The following is a 27,301-nucleotide window of genomic DNA, read 5'->3' as shown; positions in this document are numbered from 1 at the left end:
CAGCGGGTCCTAGGACAACCCCGGGGTCTTGTCCCAGTAGGCCATGCCTGGTACACCTCCACCAGGAGGCATCCAGGGGACATCCAGATCAGATGCCTGAACCACCTCAGCTGGCTCCTCTCAGTGCTGAGAAGTAGCGGCTCTACTGTGAGCTTCTCCTGGATGTCCGAGCTCCTCACCCTATCGAATAGAGTGTAGCCCGCTACCCTGTGAAGAAAGCTTATTTCTGCCACTTGTATTCGTGATCTCATTCTTTCGGTCATTACCCACAGCTCATGACCACAGGTGAGGGTCAGGATGTAGACCAACTGGTAAACAGAGAGCTTCGCCTAATGGCTGAGCTCCCTCTTCACCACTACGGTCCGGTACAGTGACCACATTACTGCTGCTGCCTCTTCCAGTCTGCGGCCGATCTCACGATCCCTCTTCCCATCACTCATGAACAAGGCCACAAGATACTTAAACTCCTCCATCTGGGGCAAGTCCTTTCCCCTTACCTGGAGTAGGCATGCCATCCTTTTCCAGGCTAAGACCATGGACTTAGACTTGGAGGTGCCTATCCACATACCAAATGCTTCACACTCAGCTGCAAACCGCTCCAGTGAGTGCTGGAGGCATCCATGTGATCCAGCCAAAAGAACAACATCACCTGCAAAGAGCAGAGACGCCACCCTCCGGCCTCCACACATAATGCCCTGCTTACCCCAGCTACACCTTGGCACTCTGTGCATGACTATCATGAACAGGAGTGGAGACAGGGCACAACCCTGGCAGAGTCAACGCTAACACTGAAAGAGTCTGACTTAATGCAGAGTATACGAACACAGCTCTCACTCCGGGAGTACAGAGTTTGAATGGCACGGAGTAGCAGCCCCGGCACCCCATACTCCCGGAGGATGTCCCACAAGATATCTTAGGGAACACAGTCATAAGCCTTCTCCAAATCCACAAAACACATGTAGAATGGGTTGGCAAACTCCCATGCCCCCTCAACAATCTGTAAGAGGGTGAAGAGCTGGTCCATTGTTCCACGGCCGGGATGGAATTGTTATTATGCCGCATTGTTCCTCCTCAATCTGAGGTTCAACTGTCGGTCGGAGTCTCCTTTCCAGCACCTTGGCATAGACTTTCCCAGGGAGGCTGAGTAGTGTGATACCCCGATAGTTGGCACACACCCTCTGGTCCCCTTTTTTAAAAATGGGGACCACCACCCAGGTCTGCCAGTCCAAGGGTACTGTTCCTGATGTCCATGCAATATTGCAGAGAAGTGTTAGCCACAACAGCCTGAAGGCTCTTGCCCTGACTCCCGTGAGGGAGGCATGTCTCCCGGATTAAGGAGTACCGCAAAGTGCTCCTTCCATCAACCAACAATATCCTTATTTGAAGTCAGAGTTTCTCCACCCTTGCCAAATGCAGCTTGGGCACTGCCACCCCAACTGCTCCTGAGTTTCCATGGCTTCACCAAACTCCTCCCATGCCCTGGATTTTGCTTCTGCCACCATTGCAGCTGCCACCTTTTTTGCCTGTCAGTACCTATCTGCTGAGTCGGGAGTCCTTCAGGCCATCTAGTCCCTAAAGGCCTCTTTCTTCAGCTTGACAGCCTCCCTCACCACCCGTGTCCACCAGTGGGTTCTTGGGTTACTGCCCCGACAGGCACCTACAAGCTTTTGTCCACAGCTATGCCTGGCAGCTTCCACAATGGAAGTTTTGAACATGGTCCATTCAGACTCCATGTCCCCTACCTCCTCCAGGACATGAGAAAAGCTCTCCTGGAGGTGGGAGTTGAAATCATTGCGAACAGGGGCCTCCGACAGTCATTTCCAGCACACTGTCACTATTCGCTTGGGCCTACCAGGTCTGATCATCAGTCTTCCCTGCCATCTGATCCAACTCACTACCAGATGGTGATCAGTTGACAGCTTCACCCAAGTGTTCAGAACATATGGTCCCAAGTCAGATGTAAACGACAAAGTCCCAAGGAGCTCTGGTACCATGTACACTTATGAACATCCTTGTGTTCGAACTTGGTGTTTGTTATGGACAATCCATGCCTGGCACAAAAGTCCAATAACAATTCACCACTCTCAATCTCTGCAATCTATGCAGTACTGTACCGCTCCCCCATGCTGGACCTTGTGGGTGGTGGGCCCACATGGTCCCCCCACGTTGCCTCCTCGGGCTAAGCCCGGCCGGGTTACGTGGGCTGCCCAGCCACCAGGTGCTCACTGGGGGACACTACCCCCAGGCCTGGCTCCAGGGGTAGGTCCCGGTGACCCTCTCCTGGGCAGCGTACATGATTGTCTGTGTCCTTTTTTATGGAGTTTTTTTTATTTAAATTTGAGGGGGATTTGGAGTTTAAGTTAAATCTAATTCTATCTAAATCCATCTTACTTAAACACAGTCGCTCTGACAGACTGTAATACACTACAGGAAGCGTAGGGGGCGATACGGCTTCTACTGTTTCATTTAAAAAGCTATATAATGTTCATATGATCCACACAGTCGCTCTGACAGACTGTAATACACTACAGGAAGCGTAGGGGGCGATACGGCTTCTACTGTTTCATTTAAAAAGCTCTATAATGTTCATATGATCCACGCAGTCACTCTGACAGACTGTAATACTCTACAGGAAGCGTAGGGGGCGATACGGCTTCTACTGTTTCATTTAAAAAGCTCTATAATGTTCATATGATCCACACAGTCGCTCTGACAGACTGTAATACACTACAGGAAGCGTAGGGGGCGATACGGCTTCTACTGTTTCATTTAAAAAGCTCTATAATGTTCATATGATCCACACAGTCGCTCTGACAGACTGTAATACACTACAGGAAGCGTAGGGGGCGATACGGCTTCTACTGTTTCATTTAAAAAGCTCTATAATGTTCATATGATCCACACAGTCACTCTGACAGACTGTAATACACTACAGGAAGCGTAGGGGGCGATACGGCTTCTACTGTTTCATTTAAAAAGCTCTATAATGTTCATATGATACACACTATTGCTTAAAATTTCTATTAGACATGTTTTTGCAGCTGATCTGCTCTCAGTGCTCTTTTTTGTGAGGAATTCTGTCTTTTCTTATCATACTTTCTCTCCAGGTTCCGTAAGCTGTGCCACCGGATCATCAACGCCACCACCTTCACCAACATCATCCTCCTCTTCATCCTGCTGAGTAGCATCTCTCTGGCTGCTGAGGACCCGATAGACCCCATGAGCTTCAGAAACCAGGTACACCTGGACCAGCTCAGAGAGCTCAGTGAGAAATAGCTGAGAAAGATGAAAGAACCTAATGATGTCTGTCCTCCGCAGTATTTTATAAAGACAAACCTGAGATGACTTTTTAACAGCTTGATAAATATAAAATGAGAGTTCCCCAACTTTCCTCTCTAATCCAGACATAGTCAGTCACCCAAGATATTGTTGGTGCTTCTTTAGTCTTAGCACTGAAGCTACAAGGCTAATGTAGCTGACAAGTAATGGGAGCTTTGACCTCAGCAATTAGCATGGTGCTAACTGCATGCCTAAATCATTAAAGCATGTGGAGGTGTTCAGTGTCTCTGATGGTCTTGATTATGTGGTTTCTGACACTGTAAGACTCCCTTTTCTCAAAAAACATGGAAAATCAGTGTCCTCAGACTCCAAATATGTCATGACCAACTCTGGGATATAAGGGCAGGAGATTAAAGAGCATTATAATAATGACCTCTCGGTTTGGTGATGTGTTTTTATCTGTAGGTTCTGGCTTACGCAGATATCGTCTTCACATCTGTCTTCACAGCTGAAATTGTGCTGAAGGTAATACTGTAACAAATGTAATACAAGTAACGTGTATCACCTGTAACACCTAGAACACTCGTCACAACTGTACACATGTAACCTATAGCAGCTATATCACCTACAACACCTGTAACACGTACAAGACCTCTAACATGTACAACACATATAGCACTTGTCACAACTGTGCACATGTAACCTATAGCAGCTGTAACACCTACAACATGTACAACACCTGTAACACGTACAACACCTATAACACTTACAACACCCGTAACACCAGTCACAACTGTACACATGTAACCTATAACACCTGTAACACATACAACACCCATAACACTAGTCACAACTGTACACCCGTGACACCTATAACACTTACAACACCCGTAACACCAGTCACAACTGTACACATGTAACCTATAACACCTGTAACACATACAACACCTGTAATACTTACAACACCTGTAACACCTATAACATGTCACAGCTATACACATTTAACCTACAACACCTGTAAGAACTGTAGCAGGTGTAACAGTTGTGATATTTGTAATATGTAACATCTGTAACAGCTGTATCATCTATAAAACGTGACAGTTGTAACCTATAGCACCTTCAGCAACTGTGACACAACCTTTAACAGCTGTAACACGTGCAACACGTGTAACGTAAACTGCAGCACTTTCCACGTGTGACCGCTGTAACAGCTTTTCTCTGAGCTTCTCTGTGCGTTTTCAGTTTGCTTGACTCTGTTTTCGTTCCAGATGACCACATATGGAGCTTTCTTACACAAAGGCTCCTTCTGCCGAAACTCCTTCAACATCCTGGACCTGATAGTGGTCGGAGTCTCTCTGCTGTCGATGGGAATGGAGTGAGTGACCCGTTCACTTTTAGCCCACTGCTCTTTTGAATTGCTATAGTGTGTGGGGTGGTGATTGTTGGCTAGAGCTAGTGACATAGTAATAATAATAATGATAAGTTTTACATATGTATATTGTGTCTTTTAGAAACTCTAAAGTCTACATTTTTAGTCTCTAACCATCTTCAGACAGCCTGTAACTGCGGTAGTTCAGTTTAGCTTTTCCTTTCTCCTTTTAATTTCATTTTATTATTTTTATTTGTTTTGTCTCACTATTTTATTGCAACTGTTTTATTTCTTGTTAATTCTTTGCTGTTTCATTTTAGTAAACAATTTAATTTCTAAGATTTGTATTAATTTTGTATATTTTATTATTTTTATTTCTGTAATAGTTTTCATTTGTTTTGATCTTTTTCAGTCCCTGTTTAACTTGGCTAGGTTGTAAATGAGGGTCACTCAGTGTATTTCTGAGTCGAAATACAGGTTGAGTGATTGATAGCACCTTTAAAAAAATCACCTTCTCCTCCGGTTCGCTGCAGGTCCAGCGCTATCTCTGTGGTGAAGATTCTCCGAGTGCTGAGGGTTCTGAGGCCTTTACGAGCCATAAACAGAGCCAAAGGTCTGAAGGTCAGTTACAGCGCTGATTTACAGTTGGATCACTCTGGTCACATACTAAATTCATTAAAGCGATAGTTCAGTCAAATCTCAAACACTCCCCAGTTTTCAGACCTCATCCCAAACTTACCCCATCCAAAAAATAGCCCACCACTTAGCATCATGCTAATTGCATGACTAAATTATCAGCACTTATTTTTGGCAAAGCCGTCCATGGAAGCACAGGCTGATGATGTGTTCTGTCTCTTGCACCTCAGCACGTGGTCCAGTGCGTGTTTGTGGCCATTAAAACCATCGGGAACATCGTGCTGGTGACCATGCTGCTGGACTTCATGTTTGCCTGCATCGGAGTCCAGCTCTTCAAGGTAAGAAGCTCTAAAGATCAAAGCAGAGGAGAGTTTACAGAAAGAGTATTGTTTGCTTAAGCCGGAGAGCACTGGAGGAGGTGCATTATGGTGAACATCACAGTAGATCTTATTCACCATAACCCACCACCTCAGTGTTCAGTATATCAGTTCTACATGAAAATACCCAGAACATCGTTTCAGACACCTTTACTATATGAGTCATTTCTTCCACCTTAAAAAGTCGTCCCAACACACATGTACAGGGTGAAGTGAGCAGTTCCAGCTGACTAGGAGCAGGAAGTCAGCAGAATGAGTGAGGAGTTATTTGAGCAGGTCCCTTTAGCCGCTTCTTAATCAGCTTTTTCTGTGTGTTGTTCTGTTTTGCAGGGGAAATTTTACAGATGCACAGACCCACTGAAGATGACTGAGGAAGAGTGCAGGTAGGAGTTTTCCTTCACTTCAATATTTCAGGCAGCATAATTAGGAAACAAGTCAACCAATCACTATTTGATTTACACTCTAGTCCTTCTGGAAGTTCTAGATACATCACCTGCTGTGAACGAGCCATAGTCTAAGCAGTGTTCCGGTTAGTTGTTAGGAGTGTTAAACAGTGGCGGCAGCTCTGTGCAGGACTCCGTACTGAGAGTCGCTGTAACACTGATACACACAGGCTCAGATATATAGAGCTATATATATATATATATATATACACACACACACACACACACACATTTACATTTACATTTATGGCATTTAGCAGACGCTCTTATCCAGAGCGACTTACAAAAGTGCTTGTCATTACTTCAGAATATCTCATGTTAATAAAGGTCGACATAATTTTAAAGAGCTTTGCTCTAAATTGCTACCTGAAGTTATTTATGCATTGAGACCTAAAACAAATACAACAAGTAGAAAAATACCTACAACTCAACACGGAGTCTACACAACACTAAACCTGCTGAAAAAAAGTTTGTAATAAAATACAGTGAACAAAAAGAGGTGAAGGTCTTTAATAGACAGTGTTAGTGATTAGATAAGTGTAGTGTAAAGAGACGGGTCTTCAGGCGTCGTTTAAAGACAGCAAGTGATTCTGCTGTTCGAACACTTAGGGGAAGTTCATTCCACCACCTTGGTGCCAGGACAGAGAACAGTCTGGAGGCATGTTTTCAGACATATATTCAAATAAAACACTTGGAATGACTTTTACAAGCGTCACATGTTCATGTTTAATCTAGATTGGGAATAATGTAACGTGCATCAGCAGGCAAAGCTCAGTAAATACACATTCATAAGTGTGAGTAGAACAAGGCTCAGAAAACTCTGCAGTGATGAGAAAAGTGAGAAACGTTGCAACTATTGTTACAGAGTAGATTGAAAATTCAGCATTCATTAGCATATCTGAACATAAGATGGAAGAAAAACTGAACAGCCTGTCACTAAGCAGAGTGAAGCGCTGAGTTTGTGTAGAGGTGTAAATGAGTCCGTTAGGAAGAACAGGTGGAAGAGGCTAAGAAGGCAGAGTCAGGGGCAGAACAGAGCGCTGGAGCATACGAATGGGTGTGGCCGATTGTATGATTGTAAGTATATTTCTCTGAGAATTTGACCTCCGTAATGTTAAACGGCTCTGCGTGGTTCTCAGGGGAACCTACATCCACTATCAGGAGAAAGCACTGCATGAGATGGAGATGCGGCAGCGACAGTGGATCAACAGCGACTTCAACTTCGACAACATTCTGAATGGCATGCTGGCACTTTTCACTGTGTCCACCTTCGAGGGCTGGCCCAAGTAATCACCCATTCACCATCACTCATTCACCATCACCCACTCATCATCCCCCATTCAGCATCACCCACTCACCATCCCCCACTCATCATCACTCATTCACCATCACCCATTCATCATCACCCAGTCACCATCACCCATTCACTATCACCCATTCATCATCACCCAGTCACCATCACTCATTCAACATCACCCACTTATCCCCGTTTACCATCATCCATTCATCACTCATTCACCATCACCCAGTCACCATCACCCACTCATCCCCATTCATCACTCATTCACCATCACACTTTCATCATCACCTATTCACCATCACCCACTCAATATCCCCATTGATCATCCATCACTCATTCACCATCACCCTTTCATCATCCCTTATTCAGCATCACCCTTTCATCACTTATTCACCATCACCTACTCATCATCCCAATTCATCATCACTCATTCACCATCACCCACTCATCATCCCCTATTCATCCCTCATTCACCATCACCCTTTCATCATCACTTATTCACCATCACCTACTCATCATCACTCATTCACCATCACCCACTCATCATCCCCTATTCATCATCACTCGTTTACCATCACCCTTTCATCATCACTTATTCACCATCACCCACTCATCCCCTATTCATCACTCATTCACCATCACCCTTTTATCATCACTTTTTCACCATCACCCTTTCATCGTCCCTTATTCACCATCACCTACTCATCATTCCCCATTCACCATCACCCATTCATCATCCCCTATTAATCAGCACTCATTCACAATCACCCTTTCATCATTACTTATTCAAAATCACCCTTTCATCGTCCCTTATTCACCATCACCCACTCATCATCCCCTATTCATCACTTATTCACCATCACCCTTTCATCCTCCCTTATTCACCATCACCTACTCAGCACCTGCCATTTATCATCACTCATTCACCATCACCCATTCATCATCACTTATTCAACATCACCCACACATCATCCCCGTTCACCATCATCCATTCATCATCACTCATTCATCATCACCCATTTATCACCTATTCATAATTACCAATTCACCATCACCCATAAACCCTCGAGCTCTTCCATTAAACTCAGTAAACTGTCTGTTAAATCTCTGTTCTGATTTTTTGGGTATGAAAGTGACGTTGCACTAAGCCCATAGTCTGCATCTGTAGGCTGCTGTACACGGCCATAGACTCCAACATGGAGAACAGGGGCCCTGTGTACAACAACCGCACAGAGATCTCCATCTTCTTCATCGTCTACCTCATCCTCATCGCCTTCTTCATGATGAACATCTTCGTCGGCTTCGTCATCGTCACCTTCCAGGAGCAGGGAGAGCAGGAATACAAAAACTGTGAACTGGACAAGAATCAGGTAAATCAGCTGTTCGCTTACATCTCACCACTCACTCTACTCAAGTCCACCATCACCAAGTACATCATTCACCTCAAGTACTAGTGCTTAAGTACACCTTTCACCTGCCCAGTAACATGACCACCTGCTCAGACGTGCCACTTAGCTGCTCAAGTTCACCACTTTCTTACTTATAAGCATTCATCTACTTAGGTACACCACAAACCTACCCAGGTACACCACCAATCTTCTCAGGCATAACACTAACCTACTTACCTTCATGATTTTCTATCCCAGGTACACCACTTTCCTGCTCAGGTACACCACTAACCTACTTACCTTCATGATTTTCTATCCCAGGTACACCACTTTCCTGCTCAGGTACACCACTAACCTACTTACCTTCATGATTTTCTATCCCAGGTACACCACTTTCCTGCTCAGGTACACCACTAAGCTACTTAGCTGCACCATTCACCTACCCAGGTACACCACTCACCTGTTCAGGTACACTACTCAACCACTCAGATATAACATACACTTGTTTAATTACAACACTCAACTATGTAGCTACACCCCTTACCTGCTTAGGTATACCACTTACCTTTTCAGGTACATCACACCTGCTGTAGCTGGTAGATAATCCTAGCACTAAATTCAAGCTCTTTGTGAGTGTGTGTGTGTGTGTGTGTTGTGTCTCTGCAGCGTCAGTGTGTGCAGTACGCTCTGAAGGCCCGCCCCCTCCGCTGCTACATTCCCAAAAACCCCTACCAGTACAAGGTGTGGTACATCGTCACCTCCTGCTACTTTGAGTACCTGATGTTTCTCCTCATCATGCTGAACACAATGTGCCTGGGCATGCAGGTAGCAGCGCAACACTTTCCACATACACACGGCCATTCTAACGTTTAGGATTTATAAACGATCAAATATAAATATAAAAAAGGTTTAAACAATAAAACGGGTTCCAGATACCATGTTGCCAATATCATTTCACTGCATTTTGCTCATGTTGAAATATTGTGTAAAACATCCAAACATTTCTGTGTGTATCCTCTGCGTCACCCCTATCCCCTATCTGTGTATCCTCTGCGTCATCCCCTATCTCCTATCTGTGTATCCTCTGCGTCACCCCTATCTCCTATCTGTGTATCCTCTGCGTCATCCCCTATCTCCTATCTGTGTATCCTCTGCGTCACCCCTATCTCCTATCTGTTTTCTTTTCTTTTCTTTTCTTTTCTTTTCTTTTCTTTTCTTTTCTTCTCTTGCAGCACTGTAACCAGTCAGAGCACATCACTCACCTGTCCGACATGCTGAACGTGATCTTCACAGTGCTTTTCACTGTAGAGATGATCCTCAAACTCGGCGCCTTTAAAGCCAAGGTGAGCTGTTACCTCATTAACTACATTACCCATGATGCCATAGCCCAGGTGAGCTTTTACCTCACTGACTACATTACCCATGATGCAAAAGTGACCATGTATTGAACTGCATTATCCAAAATGCCGCCACTGATGTCTCTCTGTCTCTCTGTCTCTTTGTCTCTCTCTCTCTCTCTCTCTCTGTCTCTCAGGGCTATTTTGGGGACCCCTGGAATGTGTTTGATTTCGTCATTGTTGTGGGCAGCATTGTTGATGTCATTCTCAGTGAGATTGATGTAAGTTTTGTCCCTGAGCCTCTCAGGCACTGACCATCTGTATTAAAGCGATAGTTCAGCAAAAAATCGTATTTACCGTTTAGCTCATCCACAGATCCTCTGATCAGCCAAGACACAAATATAATATACTATACTATATAATGTAATATAATATTACATGTGCAATACAGAATATATTTACATTTGAACAGCTGTGCAATAATCATTGTTATAGAGGAGCTGGACTGTAGTACAGTAAGGGAGATTTCATAGTTTCTCTTTAAAATGAAACTGCAGTATTAAAAACCCCTCAGAGAAGTCAGTTAGCATCATGCTAATCGGCTTCCGTTGTCTGTTAGCTACCTTAGCCTCGTAGCTCCAGCGCTGAACTAAGGAGATGAACTGTGGCTTTAACTGTAACTTATAAAGGTAAATGTAGCTGCTGTAGGTTTTCACTGTGCTGACTGTCTGGACTGTCTTTATTCCACCATTCACCAGAGGCGCTCTCGCCAAACTCCCCCACCAGCTCTCCTCTTCAACTCTAGCACACCTGAGACGGTCAGTACCTGTACCTGGCTCTCCTGGCTCCGCCCCCAAGCCCCACCCACCACTGTTCTGTGGCGCACAGCTGTCAATCATTTCCACCCTCTGCCCTCTGCTTCCTTCCACACAGCTCCAGTTTTGGGGGAGCCTACCCTCTTTCTGTTCAACAAGTTTAAAAACATCAGATCAAAACACTTGAGGGCGCTAGAGAGAGTCTTCAGTGGATGGAATTTAATGGGCCTTAATGGATAATGTTGGGAAACTACTGAGTGCTGATTGGTTGGTGAGCTTCTGAGTGAAAAGTTCATGGATATAAACCAGGCACTTTCCAGTTCAAATGCTGTGCTGAATTAAATGTTTGCACCAAAAAATTTACAATGCATGTTTATTTTGGACCCTCTCAGAAGCGCCCTCTAGTGTTCTGTCATGAGTTTACTGAGTGGCAGTTCTCCCTAACTACAAATTCTCTGGCTCCACCTATGCTCTGGCCACGCCCCTCACTAGCACCTGTCTCCCGTCACACCTGTCAGCCTCACCTGGCTTTCGTTTCTGTTACAACAGCAGCGCAGTGACTGATTCAGACCACTTGAGGAGATTCTGTGCAGAGTGATTAAAAACTCAGGCTGGTTTCTGTAATGGAGAAGAAAGCTTCACCATTCATTCCATGTCACACCATTTCACTCATTCCTTCTCCTTCAGAGACTCTCCTGTCCTGTTCCTCTCTGTGTATCACTCCCGTACGCTTTACTGGAAAACACTGCCTCGTACAGTCACATGGGGTACCCTGTCCTAACAGCAAGCGAGCGTTCGGATCATAAACACGTCTACGCTGGAACAGCTGAGTCAAAATGTAAACGAACCACAGGCCACAGAACAAAGACTGAGACCTAGCTAAGCTGTAGTCTTTAAAAAGATGGTTCTGCAGAGGGTTCTTTACTAACATACAACCATAAACCGTGGGTTCCCTTCACTTGCAAAAGTCAGATCCATCTGCTTGTGGGGGTCTGAAGCCCAACCCACTGACGTTTTCACCGGAGTTTTGGTTTTGTCACCGTGGCTCCCTCGTCTCGCTTGCTGTTAGGACACGATGTTAGAATGTTTAGGAAAAGAACTGACAAGCGCAACAAACGAGAAGAGAACATTCTAGAACTTTCCAGCAGTCAAACATGCCTATAGAACAAACACCCAAACGTTTGTGTTTGTCCTCTTGGGGTCCCCTAGTCTTAATTATACACCAGTGGAGCTACAAGGGAGGGGTTTCTGATAAAGTGGACGGGGATCTGTCTTTCACATCAACCAGCAGCAAAACACACACTTACACACCTATAAACTCACACCTAACTCATCCTCTCTCTCTCTCTCCCTCTCTCCCTGTCTCTCTCTCCCACTCTCTCTCTCTCCCTGTCTCTCTCTCTTCTGTAGGCTGCTCTTGCTGCTCAGGGTGGACTGTACTGTCTGACTGGCTGTGCGGTAATTGTCTCACACTTGTCAGTGTTTTCAGTCTTATACTAAATTGCAAAGTTGATATGAATTTACATTTAAAATGTTGGACTGAAATTTGGGAGGAGGACCATGCCTGGAACCCCTCCCCCCTTCCAATCTGATGCCCAAAAAATTCCCATCTACACCAAAGTTCCTTGTTCCTCAGTCTTACATCAGTCCTACCACTGTCCAAAAAACAGTGAGATCAGGCCTTCTGGCTCCAAACGTGCTCGGCTAAAGCATTTGGGAAATGGAGACTGAAACTGGGGAGCGGTGATGCTCTGATAAACAGCAGGGGGTGATCTCACAGTATTCACTACTTACAGCTGTAACTTACATTTTGAATGTTTTTTGATTGTGTTTACAAGATGCTGTAAGATAATTTCTAATTTAAGATTAGATTTGCGTCTGTACCACAACTTTGTCAAGCATCTTATCTTTACCTTTCAGATCTTAAGAAGAGGACATTTCTGTAATGCAGAACTAGAGCCTGAGTCAGAGTCCCCCTCCTCCCTCAATCAGTCTTCCCTCATACTGCTACCATAAGTTGAAAGCCCGAACTCACAAATCAGTTTATGCTCAGTAGTGATCTCAACCACTTTTGCTAAAACAACATGTTTGGCACGTCTCAGACAAATAATTGCACTTTTATGACTGAAAACTGTTTATCTGTTTCCTCTTTTCAGGATGTGAACCCAATGCAGACCATAGCTGTGAGTACTGACCTTTTCCATGCTTGGTCAAATAGTAAACTGTAATAGTATGTAGTAGTATGCGTTTACTCTGAAAGCTTACAATAACACAAATCACAGATTTTCTCAGAAAATACTTTTGTCATTCTTTGTAATTGTAAAACATGTATCTGTGTACAAATAATCATATTTGTGCTTTGCTATAATCATCTAATCGTTAAACAGAATTAACAAGAGATTTGCTGACTGGTATTGTGTTTGTTTACAGGACTCAGAAAATATGAGTGTATCCATTACGCTCTTCCGTCTGTTCCGTGTGATGCGTCTGGTGAAGCTGCTGAATCGCTTTGAGGGAATTCGGAATCTGCTGTGGACCTTCATCAAATCTTTCCAGGTACCTTCATCAAATCCGTCCACTTATCTTCGTCAGATCCTTCCAGGCATCTTCGTCAGATCCTTCCAGGCATCTTCGTCAGATCCTTCCAGGCATCTTCGTCAGATCCTTCTAGGTATCTTCGTCAGATCCTTCTAGGTATCTTCGTCAGATCTTTCCCAGCATCTTCATCGGACCCTTCTAGGTATCTTCGTCAGATCCTTCCGGGTAAATACCATCAAATCCATCTGGGTATTTTCATAAAATCCAATTAGGTACTTCCATAAAACCCTTCCATGTACCTCCATCGAATCTTTCTAGGTACCTCCATTAAAACCTTCCAGGTACCTGTTCAATTCTTTTAGTTCCATCTTTAATTTTATCGAGATAGCTTTACGAAATCCTTCCCGGCATCTTCAGCAAATTCTTTCAGGTGTCCTGATCAAAACCTTCCAAGTACTTTGATCAAGTCCTTTCAGGTACCTCTATCAAAGTTTTTGAGGGATCATCATTAAATATTTCCAGGTACCTTCGTCATATCCTTCAATCAAGTCCTTTTATGTATCCTAATCAAATCCCTCCAAATACCTTCATCAAGTTCTTTCTTGTGCTTTCATCTAAACCTTCATTTGAGTCCTTCTATTTATCATCATTTACTGACAGTGATTTCCTGCACCTTCATCAGATCTGTCCAGGTATCTTCATCAAATTCATCCAGTTACCTTCATCAAAACTTTCCAGGTACCTTCAGTGAGTACTTACCCAGATACCAACATCAAATCCTTGTGGGTATCTCTCTCCTCTTTCCTTCATCTAAACCTTCAAATGAGTCCTTTCATTTACTGACAGTTCTTCCCTATACCTTCATTATGTCCTTCCAGGTATCAAATTAATTGAGGTACCTTAATCAAGCCTTTCTAATAGATAATGATGACATATAGCACCAAATACCACATAAGCAAGTCTATTATCGATCACTTAACAACTCCACATGGTTTAAGGCAGGTGTATAATGATTTATACCATAACCTGATTTTCTGTAATAAAACTAGTTGTAAAAAGTGCTATACAGATAAATGTTCTATATTGATTCACGCATGATGCTTAATTTTTTACTTGCTCTTGTGTTTCGATGATATTCTAGCGTATTATATTTATGTTGTTTCTTGTGTGTGCAGGCTTTGCCATACGTGGCTCTGCTTATAGTCATGCTCTTCTTCATCTACGCTGTCATAGGCATGCAGGTGAGAAACGCATTAGCTTATTATGTCACAAACAGGAGACAGCTTGATTGGTCAGCAACACACAGAGGTTAGCTGGCTGGCTAAACAAGGGAACAAATATTAACTTACCCTCAAATTTGGCCCAAGTTCCCTCTGGATTATTTTTAGTATCTTCTCTCATTTTCAGCCAGGAAAAGAAATGTGTAACACTGCTTTCAACTCCAGTCATAAGACTTTGTTATTTAAAAATTAAATAGGAACGTAGGCGTTTTCTGGACCAGAGATTTGTTGAGATTTTTTAATATGGGCCCTTTTAGTGGTTGAGTTTGACACTCTGCTCTAAACATTCTGTGGATAAATTACAGAGAAATCAGTCTCATGTTCTGTTCGACGTCCTGCAGGTGTTCGGGAAGATCGCACTGATTGATGGAACAGTGATAAATCGCAACAACAACTTCCAGACGTTTCCGCAGGCCGTTCTAGTGTTGTTCAGGTAAAGGCTACATGATGGCTCACCTGGAGTTCAAGTGTTTTAGATGAGTTGGGGTGCTGACTCAGTTCTGTGCAGGTGTGCTACAGGTGAGGGCTGGCAGGAGGTGATGTTGGGGTGCCTGTACGGCCAGCGCTGCGACCCTAAATCAGATTACCTGCCAGGGGAGGAGTACACCTGCGGTGCTGGGTTCGCCGTTATCTACTTCATGAGCTTCTACATGCTCTGTGCCTTCCTGGTGAATAACTCACACATAGACATAAACACATAAATACTTAGATATAGATGATCTAAATATGTATTTATTTATTCCTGTATTTGTTCAGTTTGTACTCAGTCACTTTTATATCCAGTGTTGCTTCACAGTGTAAAATGTGTACTAATAAAAATACAAATCATGTCCAAATACACAAGCAACCTACACACTATTCCACACTGACTGCTCACCTGCACCTGTTCAGATCATTAACCTGTTTGTGGCTGTCATCATGGACAACTTTGATTATCTGACCCATGACTGGTCCATCCTCGGGCCGCATCATCTGGACGAGTTTAAGAAGATCTGGGCAGAGTACGACCCTGAAGCCACGTGAGTAACTGACCAATTAGAATTCGATTAAAAATGGTTCTTCAAGCGTTCTATGGTAGACCGAATGGTTCTGTATAGAACGATGAACACTGAAAATAACTATTTGAATGTATAAGTGGTTCGTTGAGTGGTCAAAAAGTTCTGCTGTTTGATGGAAAACAAGTTATAGAAGGTTCTTTGAAAAACCCTTTTAAGTATGGCTCTATATAGCTCCACAAAGGCTTTATACTACGGACAAGAAACCCTTTTTCAATACTCGCCTACAGTCAGCGACTCAAAATCCAGTCGCATGTCAACTGACTCATGACTCAATTCACTCATGTTGAAATGACTCACAAAACAAGCTCAGATTTGCACTTAAATGATTTGATTCAGACTTGTGCTCCTTTGACTCACGTCTTTGACTCGGGATTTATGCCTTGTGCAATTCCGGACTGAGAAAAACACAATAAAAATGGATTAAACGGGAAGCGACAAACTTACCGCAGTAAATGAATAAAGCTCTTCATCTCTAACTTTATATGTGTGCCTTCAGCTGTCAGTCATTTCCTGCAGGACCAGAGCTCGAAACCTCTGCTGCAGAGGATGATTAACTAGGCTGTAATATCTCTGCTGTCCTCCAGGGGGCGAATTAAACACTTGGATGTGGTGACTCTGCTGCGGAGGATCCAGCCCCCGCTCGGCTTCGGCAAATTCTGCCCCCACCGCGTCGCCTGCAAGGTAACTAACACACATCCCCTTTACATGGACTCACACAGACATGACCCCATAGTGAACCCCAAAAACCTTTGCTTTATTATTGTTATTAAACATAAGACAATTAATATTCTGTATCTACTATGAATTATTCAGCATCTACTATGAATTATTCAGCATCTCCTATGAATTATTAAGCATCTACTGTGTAGTTAGTGGGCGGCATGAGCAAAAATTTATATCACGGTATGATGAAGATCTTTTTTAACAGTATTAATCTGGATATCCCTTCACTTTATTAAGATTCATATTTAACGACCGGACTGAATATAAAATAAAATATTTTATTAGGCATACCAGTAATAATGGAACTGGCTCTAACAGTGTATCCTCCCCATCGATTGTGCACACGTCATCAGTGCAGCGCAGTAGCTCAGTGTTCTAAAGTGTTATTGTGCTTTTAATGTTAATTCAGTACAGACTCAGGACTATATCACTTCGTCCCCCCAATAAGCTGATTTAGGCTCTCAAAACATCCTAATTATTCTTTCAATGCTCTAAACATTTTCGAATAAGGACAGTGACCAGTTTTGTGTTTGAATTTTCACATTCCACCTTAAATGAAGCTCCAGAATGTAGCCATTTAAGATGGAACACGAAACTTGAAACAAGAAGTTGTTGAATAAATTCAAAAGCTAACAGAATTTTTTGATAGAGAGATTTACGCTACCAAAATATCCTACCTATGAATATACGCTACGGAGACACATTTCAACAATGGTGGCGCAATTTGCAGAACACCTGGCTAGTCTGTATGATAAGCTAAAGGCTAACGGCTAACCCCAAGATACTGGCTTTTCCTTTCACTTTCTTTTCCCTGTCAACTTATTAACTCATTACAGTCTGATGTCAATCCTTTGACCATAAACTAACTGACCCCAGATTGCAGCCACTACAGAAGAGATGGGGGACTCTGGAGTGTTTGTATGTCGTGTTTTCTGCATTTTTTTGCATATCGGTGTAACGGTAATAACAAAACCTTAAACCTTAAAGACTCTTCTGTGGGTTCAGTTTCTGCAGAGTGTGTTTGTGTGTTTGTATCTGCAGAGGCTGATCTCCATGAACATGCCACTAAACAGTGATGGTACCGTCACCTTCAACGCCACGCTGTTCGCTCTGGTCCGAACTGCACTCAGGATCAAAACAGAGGGTAAACATACATATTTATACATGTTTCGCAATATTGTAAAATATTTAAATGGTTTATATCACAGAAATACGGAACCGCGCTGGTGACATCCTGTATAAATAAAAATAATGTATGGCCACGCCTTATTAACGAGTGGGAACCAGATCGTAATGCGTGGCCACGACTTAGTAAGGCGTGGGAACGAGATCACAGCTTACAAAGTCATAGCCAAGCATTAGGATCTCGTTCCCACGCTTTACTAAGTCGTAGCAACAACTTAATCATCTCATTCCCACACCTTACTAAGTTATGGCAACACATTATTTTTTTTATACAGGATGTCACCAGCAGGGCTCCGTACAGAAAACTCGTAATTTTTAAACAAAAGAGTTTCATAGAGTGTAGTTTATTCCCCAGTTCATATAGTCCATATATGTAAACTAAACTGCAGCCTGTTTAGAATTCATCATGAAAGTGATGTCACAACTATAATGCAGCACAGTAGGGCAACAATCAGAGCTCATTTACACATATCAGTCTTAAAGCCACAGTAACAAAAACACCTGTTTAATTCTAAAGAGCTGTATAGAAAGAAATTAACTACACAAAATGAAACTAAAGTGGAAAACCACAATAAAACACAAGATAAGTTCAGCATATGGGCTCTTTAAAGCCGTAATGTTAGTGCATGATTCTCAGAGTTGATGTTCAGACCTGGTTCGGTCTGTTCAGACAGAAGACACTGTTTCTTTGTAAACGTTATATACACTTCTTATATATACTCTGACAAGTCTCTCACGTGACCCCCTACTGCATCTGTCCCATCGGTCAGGCAATTTCCAGCAGGCCAATGAGGAGCTGCGGGCCATTATAAAGAAGATTTGGAAGAGAACCAGCATGAAGCTGCTTGACCAGGTCATCCCACCTATCGGAGGTGAGCAGAGAAATAAGGGCTCAGTGTGTAAGACCCCCTGGCATTCGTGGGTCCCATGCTGTTAGCTGGTGTTGAGCTTTCCCGGGGGGATGAGCTTTCGCGGGGGGGGGGGGTGTTGGTGAGCTTTCGCGCGGGAGGGGGGTGGTGGTGAGCTTTCGCGCGGGAGGGGGGGGGGTGAGCTTTCGCACGGGAGGGTGGGGTGGGGGGGGGAGCTTTCGCGCGGGAGGGTGGGGGGGTGAGCTTTCGCGCGGGGGGGTGAGTACTGTAACCCACAGATGCATCACTGACCTACTTACAAAGAAAACATGGAACTTTATTAATTTAGTGCATTAATGAGTTAACTTTGACACCACTTAAGGATACATAAGGATTCTGTATTTCACATATTCTTGTGTTTCAGATGACGAGGTGACCGTGGGGAAGTTCTATGCCACTTTTCTGATCCAGGAGCACTTTAGGAAGTTTATGAAGCGACAGGAGGAGTATTATGGCTACCGGCCAGCCAAAAACAAAACCACCAATGAGATTCAGGTGGAAAAACACAGGCTCTTCTTCCTCACAGCACTGATAGTAGGCAGACTTTTCTAACCTCTCCCTCCCCCTGCAGGCTGGGCTGAGGAGTATTGAGGATGAGGCAGCTCCAGAACTGCAGAGGGCGATATCGGGTGATCTCCTGAATGAGGAGGAGATGGACCGAGCCATGGATGAGGCCGCTGAGGATGCCATCTACAGGGTACAGTAAAAAAAAAAAAAAAAGGCAGTATAGCCCCGCCCATTCAGCCTACAGCAATATAGCCCCGCCCATTCAGCCTACAGCAGTATAGCCCCGCCCATTCAGCCTACAGCAGTATAGCCCCGCCCATTCAGCCTACAGCTGTTTAGCCCTGCCCATTCAGCTACAGCAGTATAGCCCCACCCATTCAGCCTACAACAGTATAGCCCCGCCCATTCAGCTACAGCCGTTTAGCCCTGCCCATTCAGCTACAGCCGTTTAGCCCCGCCCATTCAGCTACAGCAGTATAGCCCCGCCCATTCAGCCTACAGCAGTATAGCCCCGCCCATTCAGCCTACAGCAGTATAGCCCCGCCCATTCAGCTACAGCTGTATAGCCCCGCCCATTCAGCTACAGCAGTTTAGCCACACCCATTCAGCCTTATTGGTACATAAAACCACACGTTATAAACGAGTCGTGTGATAACTAACTATTAATAATTAATAAATGTATGTATGATCATTGCTGAATATTACACTGTTTGTGTCTCCATGGTTACCAGCGTGCGGGCGGTTTGTTTGGGAACCATGTTGACCCCTTCAGTCTCCAGCGTGGAACCCCTCTGCCCACTCAGGTGACCTCCCAGCGCCCCCTACATGTGGCCGACAGCAGGACAGAAGAGGCTGAGGCTTCACCATCTTACCTCAGCTACGCAAACAACTACAACACAAACAACAACACAAGCGACAGCCTCACCTGCCGGTGAGAACAGGCGGCAAAGAGCGTTAAACTCCTTATCTGGCTGCCAGTCTCTGATTATCTGGTTTTCTTCTGATTCCGTTTTTTCAGCACAATTCAATTTGATTCAGTTAAAAATGTTTGTTTGTCTCAATTATTAAAAAAAATACGCTGCATGCATAAATATAATGACCAACTATTTACACAGCAGTGGAACAAAGACCATAAAAACTATACATAAAGCTTTCTTTGGAGTGCAAACTTATATAACTTATATAACTTATTTATTAGAATTAAATCTAAAATTCCAAGCCAATGCAGATTAATGTCCACCTTCTAGTGTGGTGGAGAACGCTGTGCCCTGTGACAATGAAGCGATTGTTTTTCAGGTTTTTGTACGAGGGTGTGGGCTCTGTCCAGTGCAGCTCTGCTTCTTCCTCCACAAGTGAACTTCATTTCCCAGCACGCAGCAGTGGGGCAGTGCAGGGTCCAGTGAGTGCTGCTGACCTGTTGATTCAGGAGGTGAGAGCAGAGCCCCGCCAGCCAAAACACTTTAACAGCACATACAGGTGCAAAAGGGCTGGACAGGTCACGACACAGACCGACTGAAATCTACTGCAGTAGTCCTGCTTAGTCCTGTGACCTCGTAACTAGAATACACATCTGGGGACCACCTGATACTTTGGATTGCTAACAAAAGTAAACCCACCACGAAATTCCTGATCCGGCTCTTTCAACATCTGGAATACAATCAATAGCATGAGTAAAACAAGCTAGCAGCAAAACGCCATTCCTAACAGAGCTGTTCTACTCACGTCTACACGCTCAGCTGTTCTACTCACGTCTACACGCTCAGCTGTTCTACTCACGTCTACACGCTCAGCTGTTCTACTCACGTCTACACGCTCAGCTGTTCTACTCACGTCTACACGCTCAGCTGTTCTGCTCTCGTCTACACGCTCAGCTGTTCTGCTCTCGTCTACACGCTCAGCTGTTCTGCTCTCGTCTACACGCTCAGCTGTTCTGCTCACGTCTACACGCTCAGCTGTTCTGCTCACGTCTACACGCTCAGCTGTTCTGCTCTCGTCTACACGCTCAGCTGTTCTACTCTCGTCTACACGCTCAGCTGTTCTACTCTCGTCTACACGCTCAGCTGTTCTACTCACGTCTACACGCTCAGCTGTTCTACTCACGTCTACACGCTCAGCTGTTCTACTCACGTCTACACGCTCAGCTGTTCTACTCACGTCTACACGCTCAGCTGTTCTACTCACGTCTACACGCTCAGCTGTTCTGCTCTCGTCTACACGCTCAGCTGTTCTGCTCTCGTCTACACGCTCAGCTGTTCTGCTCACGTCTACACGCTCAGCTGTTCTGCTCACGTCTACACGCTCAGCTGTTCTGCTCTCGTCTACACGCTCAGCTGTTCTACTCTCGTCTACACGCTCAGCTGTTCTACTCTCGTCTACACGCTCAGATGTTCTACTCTCGTCTACACGCTCAGCTGTTCTACTCTCGTCTACACGCTCAGCTGTTCTACTCTCGTCTACACGCTCAGCTGTTCTACTCTCGTCTACACGCTCAACTGTTCTACTCTCGTCTACACGTTCAGCTGTTCTACTCTCGTCTACACGCTCAACTGTTCTACTCTCGTCTACACGCTCAGCTGTTCTACTCTCGTCTACACGCTCAACTGTTCTACTCTCGTCTACACGTTCAGCTGTTCTACTCTCGTCTACACGCTCAACTGTTCTACTCTCGTCTACACGCTCAGCTGTTCTACTCTCGTCTACACGCTCAGCTGTTCTACTCACGTCTACACGCTCAGCTGTTCTACTCTCGTCTACACGCTCAGCTGTTCTACTCACGTCTACACGCTCAGCTGTTCTACTCACGTCTACACGCTCAGCTGTTCTACTCTCGTCTACACGCTCAGCTGTTCTGCTCACGTCTACACGCTCAGCTGTTCTGCTCACGTCTACACGCTCAGCTGTTCTACTCTCGTCTACACGCTCAGCTGTTCTACTCTCGTCTACACGCTCAGATGTTCTACTCTCGTCTACACGCTCAGCTGTTCTACTCTCGTCTACACGCTCAGCTGTTCTACTCTCGTCTACACGCTCAGATGTTCTACTCTCGTCTACACGCTCAGCTGTTCTACTCTCGTCTACACGCTCAGCTGTTCTACTCTCGTCTACACGCTCAGCTGTTCTACTCTCGTCTACACGTTCAGCTGTTCTACTCTCGTCTACACGCTCAGCTGTTCTACTCTCGTCTACACGCTCAGCTGTTCTACTCTCGTCTACACGCTCAGCTGTTCTACTCACGTCTACACGCTCAGCTGTTCTACTCTCGTCTACACGCTCAGCTGTTCTACTCTCGTCTACACGTTCAGCTGTTCTACTCTCGTCTACACGCTCAACTGTTCTACTCTCGTCTACACGCTCAGCTGTTCTACTCTCGTCTACACGCTCAACTGTTCTACTCTCGTCTACACGCTCAGCTGTTCTACTCTCGTCTACACGCTCAACTGTTCTACTCTCGTCTACACGTTCAGCTGTTCTACTCTCGTCTACACGCTCAGCTGTTCTACTCTCGTCTACACGCTCAGCTGTTCTGCTCACGTCTACACGCTCAGCTGTTCTGCTCACGTCTACACGCTCAGCTGTTCTACTCTCGTCTACACGCTCAGCTGTTCTACTCACGTCTACACGCTCAGCTGTTCTACTCTCGTCTACACGCTCAGCTGTTCTACTCTCGTCTACACGCTCAGATGTTCTACTCACTTCTACACACTTAACTGGGTTAGTCTGGGGGTCTTTTTTAGCAGTGCTAACCTACGTTATGTTCGTGTTCTAATGACAGGTTTGTTGTCTATCAGACAGTGTTACCAAGCACAGCGGCACGTGATTTTGGTTGCAGCCTTAGCCTGAAACCTCTCTTGGTTGTCACCAGACGTTCTCATTAAATACTGTTCAAAATGTTCAAATTCAATACTGTTCAAATGGAATATTGTAGTTTTATATTAAGTGGACATTATTAGAAGTTAGAGAGTGGAGCGAAACCAAAGTGAGGTGTTTATAACACCTTTAACATCACATTTACACTCTAAAATCAACAAATACACAAACACATGAAACATAAGTACAAACTCTGTTGGTCTGTATTTAAGCAAAAAAAGTTCAGATATTTAATGATTTATTTTATTCTTCCTGTTATATCTAAATTCGTTGCTCTTTTTCTAGACATACAGTCAGTATGAAAGCTAGTGAAAGCTCCATTAACACTGAACACATTCAGCAGCACAGGCTGCCTTTTAGACGTCATCTTTTACAGGGACATTATTTCATCACAGCAGAACTGCCTCGCACTGAAAACGTGCTCAGAATACAGCAACAAAGGCCCTGTCTGCACAGCTGAAGACGTGTTCAACAGAAGAATGGCTTTCAAAGCTGGACCAGTTTGGTCTTCAGCACCCAAACGACTATTAAGCGCTGTTAACGGAAAGGCGCAGTGTAAACACCATCCTGTAACAACTTGATATGGAACGTGTTGTCGGCTTTCATCATATTGGAATGAGCACATAATTACAAAAAACAGTGAAGCTCAAAGTAAAACACTGAATATAGTTTCTAATGGAATGCAGGTCCAGCTGAATTTACTGTTTTTAAGTTGCCATTTTACACACCGTCCCAACGTCTTTAGAACTGGGGTTTGTCTAAATTGGGGCAGTCGTGGGCTGGAGGTTAGGGAACCAGCCGTGTGACCGGAAGGTCGCCCGTTCCATCCCCAGACAGTACGTGACCGAGGTGTCCTTGAGCAAGACACCTAACCCCCAACTGCTCCCCTGGTGCCGTGGATAAACCTGCCCACTCTCCCCTAGTGCGAGTGTTCACTAGTGTGTATGTGGTGTTTCACTGCATGGATGGGTCAAATGAGGGGGTGAAATTTCCACCGTTGTGGGACTAATAAGTATCACATAACTTAAAAAAGCTTAATGGTGGAAACACAACAGCACTGAGTCACTCAGTGAGTTTGGAAGCGGTCCTAGTGGACATTCTCGGACTGAGAGGTCGTACAGGTTCGTCTATGGCTGCTGTAATTTCTGCAAACCACCAGATGTCACTGTTTTCAAAGCTCCAAAGCTTCCGTCCTTTCTCAGAACAATCTGGAAGACGCCTCAAACGCGGATCGATATCGAACGACAGTCAAGAAACTGTGATGAGATTTTTGGCAGTACTTTCTATCTGTTTACCTGTTGGCTCCAAAGGTGTGACTCCTCCTCACTTCCTGTTTCCTCAGGTGCTGCAGGCCGGGGGCGTGGCTCTGCTTGCTGTGGACTGCAGCTTCGTTGGCGTGACGAAGGCGGAGATGGCTGCAGCGCTGCACCTGAGCCTCGACCAGCTGGAGAGAAGAGCAGCGGCCCTCCTGAACGCACGTGCAAGAGGCGGGGCCAAATCACCAGCCACGCCCACAAACTCGGATGAAATACAGAACCTGGTGTAAACTGACCACCGATATTAATCAGGGTCAGACGGTCAGACAGGTGACAGGGAAGCTTTGGTCACACTTTATCTCAGCTGTGTAAAACATTAAAACAGACTTTTTTACGCTGTTCACTCAAACGATGGGCAGAACAAATACCCCTTAATCTTAAAATCGAAATTATATTAATGATAAACATATTTAGGCAAGACAGACACACTCGTCTGTAGCCTAGGTATCAATTTTTTTCCATTTATTTTATTTATTTTTTTAATAACTGGCCTGGATACAGTTTGATGTAGTGAGGCGTTTCTAACAGAGTGGCAGTGTTTGTGCATTTACACTGCAGTGAATGTTAAATAAGAACATTTTGTGCAGTTGCGACACTTTAAACTGAGAAACTGTGAGTCCCACATTTCTGTCTCACTCACGGCGAACGTGCCCACCAGTGGTGATGAAAACATCCCTAAAAATGGTTTTAGTATCTTCAACCTGAGCTCTGAAACATGCATGACTCTACAGCGCCTCCCAGTGGGCATAAACACCCCATAAACGCTCCATTTTGCTTGTGTGAGACGGATGTCGGGAGACATTTACAAAACAATATTTAAATTTGTTTTGTCAGTAACGTGATGTCTGGTTGCACGAATTTAACAGGCTGGAAAACAGTGTACGTTAAATTAAAGTGTACGTTAAATTAAAGTGTACGTTAAATCTGATTACAGAGTCAGAATAATCGGCTTTAGAACTGGGAAACGTTCCTGGCGATGCCGATGGAACTGGTACGTAAAGAATAAAGACGTTATGTACTCGGCTGTTTTTCAGTGTTTGTTGTGTTTAGAATGAACTAATATGTGTAAAAGCATAAATGTGAAAACAAACACGGACCTTTTCCGTCTTTATGGTCACAATCTGACCAACTTTACAGCATCCATGCTAGATATGTAAACGCCTTTACATGTAAACTTTACACTATTGCTAAATGACATCAGTTACCACTGTAACATTTCTAATGTGTCTTTACAGCTTTTACAGCTTCCTTTTCCCTGCAGGTTATCGCCTTCAGCTTTACTGCATCTGCAGAGATCTTTATAATGACGTCGCACGTCTCTCGTTAGCTAATTTCACTTTTCACCATGTTAGCTAAATTAGCTCCTTAGATTAATTCACACACACACACACACATCTTCTAAGCCGCTTCTCCTTCTGGGTCGTGGGAGGAGCTGGAGCCCATCCCAGTGGTCATTGGGTAGAGGGCAGGATACACCCTGGACTGGTCGCCAGTCCATCGCAGGGCAGATAGACACATTCACTTACACCCAGGGGCAATTTAGCAAGTCCAATTGGCCTGACTGCCTGTCTGGACTGTGGGGGGAACCGGAGAACCCGGAGGAACCCCACGCAGACACGGGGAGAACATGCAGACTCCACACAGAGAGGACCCCGGTCGCCCGGCCGGGGAATCGAACCCAGACCCTCCTCGCTGTGAGGCGACAGCGCCACCGTGCCGCCCAGCTAAATTCACCGTCACAAAAACACAACTTTCTTCTGTCTTCCCAGCTGGTGAGAGTGCAGGAAAGCCCTGTGAGCGAAGCTGCTGCTGTACAGAAGCGCAGCTTTACTAGTTCTAGACTTACAAACACGCCGATTTCACTCCTGCAGATTCACGCAGATACGCCGACGTTTCGCTTCTTAGTGTTACCTGAACTACTGTGTTTACAGAGGTACGCCTGGCCTTTCATGAGAACGTTGTTTTCATATATCACCTCAGCTTCATCACCTGACTTACTGTCAGAACAAAACCTCGTACCTCCGAAACGCTCACTTTACAGGAGGAGAAAAACTTTCAATGCAAGTCAGTGGAACCAGAATTTCTCCAAGTCATTCTGGTCGTTTACTTCATTTTCACAATGTAAAGGCCAACAGGCTTTTTCAAAGTATACCAAAAACGGAGATGCGAGGTTTTGTTCCGACAGCAGCGACGTGTTAGTAAAATGACCACCAAGCGGCTGTTCCAGTTCCAGCTTCGCCTCACCGACTTGCTTTTATGTTAAAGCAACGCTTAAAAAGCGCTGAGCCGTTTAGAGTCGAGACGGATGAAAAGCAGCTGGAGAACCTTCTGTCAAAGCTTTTATTGTGTGATTTCATGCAGAGCTGAGCAGGTTCCACTGCAGCAGGTTCCACCGCAGCAGGTTCCACCGCAGCAGCTCTGCGATTTCCAGGTTTACATTAAATCAAGAAACAAAACACAGGATAATCCACACACGACCACCTGCAGACCTCCAGCAGCGGTGAAGCTGCTTTTATCCAGACTTACAGACCGTTTCTATCATACAGAGTCCGAAAGTGAACATGCGCCAGATTAAAGGAGCAGCTCAGCGTTTTCACCCTGATCTCCATCTGCTGTGTGTGTCTCAGTGATCTCGGCATGTTTACCTGACGCTCAGAGAACTCGCCCTAATCTGATTTATAAAGGATGGGCAGATGTTCAGCTGTGTCAGCAGAACTAACGCATCTCTGCTTCATTACTGACCGAGGAAGTAACGTTTTCTCCAAACACACACGACTTCAATAGTCGTCGATCGGACACTAGAGACACAGCCGACAGAGACCAGGCTGAAGATGCTACAGTCTCCCTTCGTGTAACATGACACACAGGAGGAATCAGTCGCTCTGATCGCTTTCATGGAAACTCTCAGATCAGATTGGCACACAGACAGAAAAGCAGAATAACAGACAATAAACGCTTCCTCGCATGAAAACAAG

General features: G+C 44.7%; 1 protein-coding gene across 3 annotated transcripts in view; it reads left to right on the top strand.

Annotated features, from left to right (window-relative positions):
- cacna1sa (calcium channel, voltage-dependent, L type, alpha 1S subunit, a) overlaps positions 1 to 25,348 on the top strand; it is a 57,900-nt gene extending 32,552 nt beyond the window's left edge. For 2 of the 3 annotated variants that reach the window (XM_037532549.1, XM_037532550.1), the window contains exons 19-45: positions 3,108 to 3,237; positions 3,745 to 3,804; positions 4,548 to 4,654; positions 5,182 to 5,269; positions 5,515 to 5,622; positions 5,992 to 6,044; positions 7,244 to 7,390; positions 8,573 to 8,774; positions 9,459 to 9,617; positions 10,025 to 10,135; positions 10,327 to 10,410; positions 10,888 to 10,947; positions 12,355 to 12,402; positions 13,101 to 13,127; positions 13,375 to 13,500; positions 14,658 to 14,723; positions 15,104 to 15,195; positions 15,271 to 15,430; positions 15,654 to 15,781; positions 16,405 to 16,501; positions 17,585 to 17,687; positions 18,499 to 18,600; positions 19,001 to 19,131; positions 19,208 to 19,333; positions 19,875 to 20,074; positions 20,440 to 20,572; positions 24,353 to 25,348. In XM_037532549.1, the coding sequence (XP_037388446.1) occupies positions 3,108 to 3,237; positions 3,745 to 3,804; positions 4,548 to 4,654; positions 5,182 to 5,269; positions 5,515 to 5,622; positions 5,992 to 6,044; positions 7,244 to 7,390; positions 8,573 to 8,774; positions 9,459 to 9,617; positions 10,025 to 10,135; positions 10,327 to 10,410; positions 10,888 to 10,947; positions 12,355 to 12,402; positions 13,101 to 13,127; positions 13,375 to 13,500; positions 14,658 to 14,723; positions 15,104 to 15,195; positions 15,271 to 15,430; positions 15,654 to 15,781; positions 16,405 to 16,501; positions 17,585 to 17,687; positions 18,499 to 18,600; positions 19,001 to 19,131; positions 19,208 to 19,333; positions 19,875 to 20,074; positions 20,440 to 20,572; positions 24,353 to 24,556 (3,052 nt within the window). In that variant the 3' untranslated portion in view covers positions 24,557 to 25,348. The remainder of the gene's footprint in view (positions 1 to 3,107; positions 3,238 to 3,744; positions 3,805 to 4,547; positions 4,655 to 5,181; positions 5,270 to 5,514; positions 5,623 to 5,991; positions 6,045 to 7,243; positions 7,391 to 8,572; positions 8,775 to 9,458; positions 9,618 to 10,024; positions 10,136 to 10,326; positions 10,411 to 10,887; positions 10,948 to 12,354; positions 12,403 to 13,100; positions 13,128 to 13,374; positions 13,501 to 14,657; positions 14,724 to 15,103; positions 15,196 to 15,270; positions 15,431 to 15,653; positions 15,782 to 16,404; positions 16,502 to 17,584; positions 17,688 to 18,498; positions 18,601 to 19,000; positions 19,132 to 19,207; positions 19,334 to 19,874; positions 20,075 to 20,439; positions 20,573 to 24,352) is intronic. The other variant, XM_037532551.1, reaches the window with a different exon arrangement.
- Positions 25,349 to 27,301: the final 1,953 nt, after the last annotated feature.

This window comes from Pygocentrus nattereri, chromosome 21, assembly GCF_015220715.1.
Source record: "Pygocentrus nattereri isolate fPygNat1 chromosome 21, fPygNat1.pri, whole genome shotgun sequence".
Taxonomy (NCBI): Eukaryota; Metazoa; Chordata; class Actinopteri; order Characiformes; family Serrasalmidae; genus Pygocentrus; species Pygocentrus nattereri.
Note: the sequence above shows the minus strand (reverse complement) of the source record. Positions and strands in the feature narration are given on the sequence as shown.